The following is a 10,230-nucleotide window of genomic DNA, read 5'->3' on the forward strand; positions in this document are numbered from 1 at the left end:
CGTCGGTGGCCTCGCCATCACGACGTTTGTTCTCACAACGCTTTTTGGCTTCATTCTCTTCATGCATTTCATCTAGAATGGGCTCCAGATCCCGCACAGTGCTGTCGTTCAGACCAATATATTCCCCCGTGGACGCAGCACGTGTGACGGAATCTGCTGTGCCTGCCATCATCCTGCTTGGCTTCTCTTCATAGAAGACCCCGGTGTGACTATAAAATGCCTTGCGAGTTTTACTGTCCAGGAAACGATATCCACGTTTCTCTCTGGAATAACCCACAAAGATTGCCTCTCGAGCTTTGTCATCCAACTTTCGTCGTTCCACTTTGTCAATGTATGTGAGAGCTGCACATCCAAACGGCCTCAACTTCGAATAGGAAGGAGTCTCACGATACCAGACAGTGTACGGAATCTCCATACCTCGCACAGAATTTGGCATCATATTCACACAGTATGCTGCTGTCATAACAGCTTCCGCCCACATCGGCCGCGGTAGGTTGAAATGAGTCAGCAAGCATCTCATCCGCTCGGTTAGAGTCCGAATCATCCTCTCAGCAACTCCATTTTGTTCCGGCGTGTGCTTAATACTGGTCGTACACTCCATTCCATACTGAGCGCAATTTTGCTGCAGCTTGTCAAATTCTTTCGCATTGTCACTTCTCAAGCTTTTCATTCGAACATGCAGCTGGGTCTTAACGCGTTCGTAATATGCACCAAACTCCTCAAAAATATCCGAGCGACGTTCGAGTAAGACTACACTAACAAACGGACTTGCATCGTCGACAATGACTGCAAATTATTTCTTACCACCGTAAGACGCCTCTGCATATGGACCCCACACATCAAGGTGAGCCATCTCGCCCACTAGCCATTCTCGATGCTGAACCGCTAGTGACTTGAAGGATTTTCGAGTCATTTTTCCCTTTACACAAGCTTCACACTCAAAATTCTCAGGCGTACGAAGGTCCACATTGCCCAGTGGCCATGCGTCATGCCGAAACAATGCGTTAAACACACTACGCCCTGGATGGCCTAGTCTAGTGTGCCACAATCTCACCTCATCAGTGTTCTTTGGCAGAGCCACCATGGTCACGTTACTAGGACTTTCCAGCTCCAGCCGATACAAGTTTGTTTCGTCTACATGCGCCACTGTATTCCGCTCTTGCAGCATCACATCAGCTCCCTCTGGCTCGTTAAAATACACTTTCACACGTTCCGTAATTGGTACATCCTTATTTACTTCCGTCGCACCGAGTAAAGACTGCACTGCAACTCGGGCACATATCTTACTCCACGCAACGTCAATCTTTTCTTTCCACTGCTCGTGCTCAACAGTTTCACAACTGTACCAATTCCTTCAACACTTAAGGAGTGATTACCTCCAACACGCACTCGTGCACTGAACGGCGTGAAATCCACAAAGGCCGTCAACTAATTGGTCATGTGACTTGTAGCACCAGAGTCCAAGTACCATCGATCGTGAGCGAGGTCTGCAATCTGCCTTTTCAAGTTCATCACATGAAGAATTACGTAGGCCTCATCATCTGATTCAATATAGGTCCCTTTTCCTGCTGTCTTGCTGCGCTTTGACGGCGGGGCATCGCTCTTCGTTTCGTTTGGCGGCCCTTTACCAAGATGAGGGCATTTGTACACTCGATGTCCCTTCTCGTTGCAGTGTAAGCACTCTGGACCACCACCTTGCCCGTACGAACCTCGTCCACCAGCGCCTCGACCTCTGCCGTAACCTTCTCCGCGGCCTCGACCACAACCTTCTCCACGGCCACGTCCGCGTCCACCAAAGCGTCCGCGACCTCGGCCACCATCAGCAAATAGCGCCTTCTCTTCATCAATGTTGTCGGCTGCCACCTTGCGGTCTTGGCGGCGGTCGTACGCAGTTTCAAGGGCGTGCTCCAACTGCTCATAGTTTGGGGGTTCGTTTGGGTCAGTCGGCACGTGAGAGGCCAAGACCGTCTCCACCACATTGTCGTAGTCACTGGGAAGCGAGCCAATGAGTAGAGCCGGCTTCTCGTAGTCGTCCAGTGGCTTCCCAAGCAGCCCGATACCTTCCTAACGTCAGGGAGCCGGACTCAAACGATCAACAAGACCACGGTGGCAACAGCGATATGTAGCTCGTCCGTGGAAGGTATTGGCCTCTTGCACTGAATCCTATCCATCAGGCGTCTGATCTCGCCGAGATGGTCCGACATATTACCCTTGGCGTCCAACTGCAGCTTCCTCAACTTTGTCATTTCCGCAGCATACTTAAAGTAAGTCTTTCCGATGTACCGTTTTTTTCAAATGTTCCATCACTCTGTACAGGGTTGCCTTGAACTTGACTGTCTTCATTATCTTGTCAGTCATGCCATCGTACAGGATCTCTTGTGCTCTCCTACTCTCCTTCATGTACTTTGCATGATCATCCGTCTCCTCTCCTTTCGACTCGTCATCAGTGAAACTCGGTTCCGTGGGCTCTTTTTCGCAGTAGCTCCACAGGCCTTTGCGTTGGAGCTTCAAAGTCATTTGTTCCAGCCACATTTCGAAGTCCTGGTCATCAAAAGATGAGTGTGCATTCTTGTCATCCGATCCTCTCTTCTTGTTGTTGTTTGTGGTGCTCATCGTTCTTGTTACAGGTGACCCGTTGGGCTTATAACCACTTGTAAACTGCACTGGTAAGCAAGCGTCTGCACCTCCAGCAAGAAACGTAGAGCACTCGAAGTTGGTGGGAAAGGCAGCTTGTGCTGCTGTTTGTAATTTGCGAAGTGAGCTCTAGCATTCTCTCTCTCATTCTTCGTCTAGCTCAATATACATCATCATGTTTTCTCACTACTTCCCTCACCTTTTCCAACTGCCTCAGTCACACACCCTCAACAACAAAGCCTTTTAGTCGGGTCGGCATCAACCGTGAGGACCAGTACATTAAAAAAAAAAAAAAAAACGGGAACCGCCAAAAAAAGAAGTTGAAAAAAAGTACTATGTTTTACATTGTACTTGGTTGATCAGATAGCCATCGTCATCTGATACTTATTATACTCCTTCCGTTTCAGATTACGTCACCAACTTTCGTTACTGCCCGGCGCTGCAAATATTTGGGCATGGGACTTCAATCAGGAAGCACAACAAAATAACGAGCGCGTTATGACGATACTTATCCGCTACATTTCCAAAAATACCGCGTGTCCTTACAAAAAAGCAAGTGTACAGGGGCGACTAAAAAATGCGAGCATGATTAGGGTGTCGCCTTAAATTAAAACTTAGGAACCCGCGTCCTCCCGCACAAATGGTGGTGCTCTTACCCAATTGAGCTACATGCCCAAAGGCCATTTTTAAATATGGTGAAATGGATTCATTCAAATATTACTGAGTATTCTCACTGCATCTACCTGCAATCTCAGTAGTTCTGCTCTCTCGGGCTTCTCGTGGCTAATTAGTAAATGATACGCCGCGCCTCCAAATTAGAACCTTGATTTACACGCATATATAGTTTCTGCCTAACACGCCAGTTTCCGAGGTTTTGCCTTGCTGACGTGAGAGCGCTTGAAGCAGTTATTTTCTCGATCTTGAATGACACACTTTATCACCATCTGTATAGATACGAATGGGTCTTCAAGTGCCGTGTCCTATAGTTTTTGGTATGATTCCATAGTGCAATTTATAAGCTCGTCAATGTTACGTGGACTCTCTTCATTTTAAACCGCTTGAATCGAACAGAAGTAGCCCAAATCGAGGATTGTTGGGCGGCTGCATGTCGATCTTAATTTTCCACCCTCCTTATCTACATGCAGAGCGAATAGCTGGATCATTGGGACTGACATGGAAGCGAGTCCAATCTTGCTGAATGATCAGTTTGGTCCCTCGTAGCATGGAAGGACACTTTGCTATGATAGCTGGATTGATTTTGCCGATTAACATCTCGCGCTACTCCTTGAGACCAACATTAATGGAGTTGGTCATAAGCGTGACGGCCGGTCAGTTCCGTTTTGAGCCGGAACGCGTTCAATGAAGGTCCTCATGACCAGCTTGTCATTGAATACTAGAGATCCATCTCTAACGTGGATCGGACGCATAACCGCAGCCATGAACATCACTTTGTGATGAAGCGCGTGGACAGGGTGGTGTAGTAATTCCCATGGCAACTTTAGCCACTAGTTTAGGTAGGATAAACCCACAACAATACGTCTACTAGAACGGTAAACAATCGTTCGGGCGTGATCTAAAGACCCAGACGCAGCCCTTACGCCGGGACAGACTGGACCTACAAATCGCTTATATAGGCCACCTTCCCCGATATCCGCCGAATTTCAGACAGTCGCTGAGGATTGCCAAGAGTTACCCCAACCTGTACCGAGCGCTCGTACCGTGATCTAGTTTACTAGTTTAATATCGCTGAATGCAAATCCAGCCAGTACCATTATTACTAAAAAGGGCGCCCTGGATTGAGCGACATTTTGGTCACTTCTGGACTCGGCGAGCATTCGGTAGTGGCCTGGTTTAACCTCTATTACGCTGGCGTTGATACCCATCACGTGACCGAGTGTTCGAGGTTGGGCAATATGAATGTAGCCTGCTTGTCTTACTACAACAATCTTGAGTGAAATATTTAGAAAAGCTGCACTACATCCAGCTCAGCTTGATTATGTTTGGATGGACTCCGTCTCAATGCGCCTCCTGAACAACCGTGGAATCTGCTGCCGTGGCACTCATTCGTACCTGAAGCAAGTTCGTGTCATGGAGGATTGGTGCATTTTATATAGCTCCTTCACTCTAGCACGCATACTTGGAAGCCGGTGGTTTAGGTTTTTGATTGGGGACGTTTAACTAGGTCTAGGATAGGGAACGAAACGGGAACTCGTGTAGCTATATATTGAGGTACCAAACACCCTTAAAGGCAAGAAAAAGAAAACGCTTATGATCATTTCGCTCAGTACAATTGTATATCGAGGAAGGTCATCATTTCGCTCAAATCGTGGAAGTCACTGTTCGCGGCAGCACAACAATAGAAAAGAAGTATCACCCATGATCCAGGGAGTACCAGAAAGAGCCTGAGTTGAGAGAAGATAACCATGCTAGACCCAACATATTTTTCCTATCAACTTATTCAAAGCTGTGTGGCGACACACAATTTATATTTAAATCTACGGAAAAATTGAACGAACAAGTCATATTTTCCAAGACTTGCATTTCTGCCTATAACACGTCACAATCATGTTGCCAAACTGGCAAAGTGCATAACATAGGACCTACGTTATCGCATTGGTGCATGCTCCTGCGATGTGCTTTGCTCCTGCGATGTGCTTTGCTCGCAGTACAGACAACAGCTCTAACGAAGTAGCAAAGTTGTCATATCGTCTGCAACGGTAATTTAATATCAGTTCTTTTGCTATGAAATACTTCCCTGAAAACGTGGAGCACCATCAACTATGCTAAAACTGTTACATTTAACCCATTATATATGGTTACAGGAATCATCAATTTACATTCCTACCTTTCCTATTTAGTTTGCCTCTGAAGAGCGCCACTTTTCGCCAAAAACAATCTGACATATATATTTAAAAAAAAATACACTTTAGTTGTGTGTGGCTTAGAATAATCATTCTCTTTGTATTGATAATAAATATACAGTTTTCTTAAATACAAAAACGCATCTCTGCAAATATTCTGGATAAAAAATCCAGAGAATGGGGCATTATAGTCGCCGTGGGAATGACGTGAGGAATCTGCAGTGTGTTTCCTCTTTACGGATACGCCGTTGTTGGTGGAGTTGAGGATCGGGAGTGGGCCATAGTAGAGAAGCTCGACAGATCCGAATTTACAATGTTTCTTGATAAATAGCCGGACAGAAACGCGTTAAACTTCTATAGTTCTGAAACTGTCACGTTGATACGTCCATTGAAGCGCAACTGTCCCAAAGCTGTCGAGATTGAAAATTTGGAAGCATTGTTAAAGCCTTAGGACCAATGGACGCCTACCAAAACCCTTCTAAAAAATGTTTTGACGAAGGGTCGTCCGTGATAAAACCATGATAAAACATTCGAAAAAAACAGGCGAGTTTGATCGGACCAAACTTTGGTCCGATCAAAAATCGCATTAAACTCTTTTTTAAATCTTTTAATCCCACTCTTATTCGACAACCGTATTAAAATAGACTAACTTTCACTATCAACACAAACTTTGCCCTTAACTAGAGATTTTTTTCCAAATTGAAGTTCCGCGATCTTCTTCGGTCGCTGGGCGCCAAAATCGCGCTAAAACAATGTTGAAATTTGCGCGCTCGAGCTGAAGTCTCTCGCGCTGACAGCAAGACGAGCAGGGTAAAGACTGCATGGGTGATGCTCCGTGTCTTCACTTTATACTTATTCGGGCTGCACTAATATTGCGCTTTGTATATCTAGATACCCTGATAAAGAAGATCAAGATGTTCTGATGTTGAGTGTCGTCTTAATGGAGGAGGTCTATCACCCCTTGCCACTAAGCGGCAAAAATTGGTATCTGGAGCTCCAGATGCTTCGCTGTTTGCTGATTGCGAAAATGGTGGTATCTCAACATCGCCGAGTGAGACGTCGAGAGCCACGGGTACTCGAACACGTGGAGGTGATCCGCTTATCTCGATTTGGCCTGGAAGGTCGATGCCGTGGTTGCGCTCGGGGCATACGTTCGGCCCCCATTCAAGTTCGCCCCCTGTCGGAGTTAAAATTGACCGCACTCCCGGAAGCCGACCAGACCGACGGTACTGCGTCCAGCGAATCTACGATCTCTGAAGCTTGGAACGCTTCTTCTCCAGCTCGCTCCTTCTCCACCACTCGGTCGCTTTTGAGTACGAGGACACTTTCACCGGGAGCCGTCTCCATGCACAAATTCGAGGAACTTCCAGCCACCCCACCACAAGCTGTGTCCATAAAAGAGGAGAACAACGAGTACGCGGGTTCGGAAGGATACGATTCGGCCGCCGTTACCGTCATCTGTACTCCGTCCAAATCGGTTGCGGTCAGTCCTGAAAGCACCCCTCGTCTTGCCCCGGCCTTAGCTGCTAGCTCTCCTGGTTTTGATCTCCTTGGGAACACATCTCATTATTCCGCTCGAGACGAGTGGCAGCCTGAGAAATGGCCTCTGTAAGTGACTTTTCTCACTTCTCAGTACAATCCCCAGGACATGAAGTTTCCGACCGTCAGCCTGGGCATCAACGGAGGGGAGGGCTGCGGGCGCGAGGATCGTTGCCTCGCTGATACTTGTCTCAATGCGCAGTCAAGTCGCTTCTGCAACGCCGGTAATTGCCCCTTCATGGGGGAGTGTGACAACTCGCGTCGTGAGAGTTCTGTCCTGGATATCTGTCGCAATGCTCGAACCGGCATGCGAGGCGTAGTCGCGATGGGGGGCCATACATGCTGGGGAAGTTATTGGCGAGTACTTCGGGCACCTGCAGTACTTCGGTGCCCCCTGCAGGAGCGGACCAGCTAACGAAGGGTATCGTCTACGCATGAAGACAAAGACTACCGGTAACAAACATGTCGGCATCGACGTTCTCCACGCCGGCAGCAAAGTACGCCTTCTGAACCACTCTTGCAACCCGTGAGCCCGTTTCCATGAGGTGCAGACCGGAAAAGAACTCACTGTCGTGGCTGTAACCACACGGGACGTTTTTCCCGGCGAGGAAGTGACAGTAAGTTACGGAAACCACCTCTGGTTCATCTGCAGCTGCGGGTGGTGGGGATGCCAGCATCGGGACCTCCAGGACGCTACCCGCGATGACCATCACTCGCCGTTGGGCGCCTTGCTTCTGCTTGAAGACTCCACGACATAAGAGGAAACCGCGGCTGCCGAGAAGCTCGTGAGGTGAATGTGAGAGCTGCAGATAGCGGTACAGCAATGTAGGTACAATTGAGTTTACATATGAAATGAGTTTTTTTTTTAATTAAAGTGTAGTTTGGTATACAAAAACTGGTATATTCGATCCTCTTTGAGGTTTTCTAGTTTGCAATCTTCTAGCACGTTTCTCTTCAATCTGTACATTTCGATATTGTCTTGGCTGAGAAGCAAATCAAGATGTCGAAGGTGCTGTGGCTGGAAATTTGCTCTTGGACTAATACTTACGCCTTGAGGGGTTTCTGTACGTACAGCGAGGGCGCCGTACCGGCTACAAAACCTTCTCGATCCCCGAGCAACTCTTTCTCTGTGAGATTTTGGATGATATTCGTCCCCTTGGGAAGTACAGGTGGGAGTGGGTCGCTGAGCAGTATAACTACAGACGACCTCGGGGAACCTGTGAGCGCGACTATGAGTCGATGAGAAGGAAATTCAGAAACCTCGTGGCTAAGAAAAAACCGTCAGGCATCAACGGAGAGGTTCCCAAGTCCAAACGGCCCATTCTACTGGCGTAGGAGATCCATGAGATAATCGAGGAGAAGGCCGGATCTAACGAGAATCTCGATGGTCCTGACGGCGGAGAGGATGATGACGAGCTGCTTCGGCACGTTGAAAGAGTTGCAAGAGATAGGAACGGCCAGCAAAGACCCAATGGCGGTATCGAGGAACGCGTCTCCGTTGAAGGAGACACAGACGACATGACCATGGGTGAAGCAGCTTCGGATTCTGACACGACCGGCCGCGAGCGGCTCCGCGAAACCCGAGAACTTAACGTAGAACCACAGAATGAAGATTCGACTCTCATTAGCGAGCAAACGGACGAGTCATCCGACCGTTTGCCCAATGCTGACGCAACCACCAGTCTCGGGACCATCGCCACCGGCCAAGGCAATATACCAGCCGAGTTCAACCAAGACATCGACGGCTGGGAGTCGTACATGGGAGAAGAGAAAACCGAGAAAGATAGTCAACCTGATCTACTCCGTGCCGTCCAGATAGAGGCAAGATATCGCCCCGCGTGTGCGAAGCGTAATAACAGCCGCGTCGTTCGCCAAATTTGCCTCTACTCAAACGGTTCTCTAGATGCATCTTCTGGAAGAGATCGAGTGGGTTCGCTATCCGCAGATAGCGAAACGCGGCGACCAGAAACACCTACGCAACGCAAGTCCTTTAAACGTGACCCCAGAAATGCAGTGCACGACGTCAACGAAACCAGCAAACACAGGGGTCTGTCTCCTGCTTCCAATAGGCTGGGTGGCCCGGATCTCCGGATAACTTCATGAAATGGGAGGAAGAATCGCCGGAGCCAAGCATAAGCGGACATCTTCCGAGCCGTCGCCATCTCCAACTTTCGTAGCCTCCAAACGAACAAACGCCTAGAAGCGCATTGACAACCTCGGCACAGAGGTTGCCGCGCACGAGGTTGCTCAATTAGCAGCAGCTCAGGACATGTCAAACCTGCTCCTCATCTTCCATGAAGACGCGAACCGTAGAGAAGACGCTGAAGAGCGCCGATGACGCGAAGAACGTCAGGAAAGACAAGCTCACGAACAGAAGGAGCGAAAAGAACCGCGAGAGGCTGCTGAAGCTCTACTTGAACGAAGGGCTGCGGAGTTGGATGAAAGCAGACGTCAGTTTGACGAACGGATGAAGCTGGATCGAGTAGAGGCCCGAGATAGACACCAGCAGATGATGCTGGTGCTAACGGCCATGATCCCAAAGGCAAACACCAAACCAAACGAGATGTAGGACATGTAATTTCGGTCTCAAACATAATGTCATCTGTTACTTCCTGTGTAGACGGCATCCTCTCTACTGTGGAAGGAGACAGCCCGAATCTCGCTGATTCCTACCGTACAAACTCTATCGTTCGCCAATCTAAACAAATTATCAAGACGAATGCGTCGCGTGTCCTTATTGAACGGCAGCGGCAGCAGGAGGCAGTGATAGAATTTCTCTATCGAGCCCATGCCCCATTCTGCTGACTGCCTGATGGAAGTGATATCGGCAGACAAAGATGACGCCACACGGCGAAGTGAAGGCAGCAGTCTGGAGAGATCGCCCTCTTTCAGGGGAATGAGCATCCCCCCCCCCCTTCATCTCGCCGCCACGGGAAATGCGCTATCTGCCTCAATACAATAATGAGAGACTGGATTGAGCACCGGATCCGCCAGCTTTTGATGGAAGGCTAAGCTGGTATCTCCGTCGTTCCAACTTCCAGGGCAATTGTGCTTCACCCACACATTTAAACCGTCGTCGGCGAAGCACAACGTCCCGGTTACGAATACACTATGGAGCCAGCCATTGTAGTTTGCATTCTGAAGGTCGGTGTCGGAAGGAGATTGAACCTGTATGTACACAATAGGGAAGTTAAGA

At 48.6% G+C, this 10,230-nt stretch overlaps 2 protein-coding genes across 2 annotated transcripts; both read left to right on the forward strand.

The window, feature by feature from the left end:
* Positions 1–6,435: 6,435 nt before the first annotated feature.
* PPTG_23704 (hypothetical protein) lies at positions 6,436–9,137 on the forward strand (the record flags this gene model as incomplete). The annotated part of the gene is made up of 4 exons (XM_008912546.1): positions 6,436–7,103; positions 7,164–7,350; positions 7,415–7,531; positions 8,370–9,137. 4 exons carry the CDS (start codon positions 6,436–6,438, stop codon positions 9,135–9,137), a joined length of 1,740 nt encoding a protein of 579 aa, XP_008910794.1.
* Positions 9,138–9,328: 191 nt separating this feature from the next.
* On the forward strand, positions 9,329–9,505 carry PPTG_23705 (hypothetical protein; the record flags this gene model as incomplete). The annotated part of the gene is made up of 1 exon (XM_008912547.1): positions 9,329–9,505. The coding sequence occupies one exon, from the start codon at positions 9,329–9,331 to the stop codon at positions 9,503–9,505; it is 177 nt and encodes a 58-aa protein (XP_008910795.1).
* Between the last annotated feature and the right edge of the window lie 725 nt (positions 9,506–10,230).

Source organism: Phytophthora parasitica, assembly GCF_000247585.1.
Source record: "Phytophthora parasitica INRA-310 unplaced genomic scaffold supercont2.48, whole genome shotgun sequence".
Classification (NCBI taxonomy): domain Eukaryota; phylum Oomycota; class Peronosporomycetes; order Peronosporales; family Peronosporaceae; genus Phytophthora; species Phytophthora nicotianae.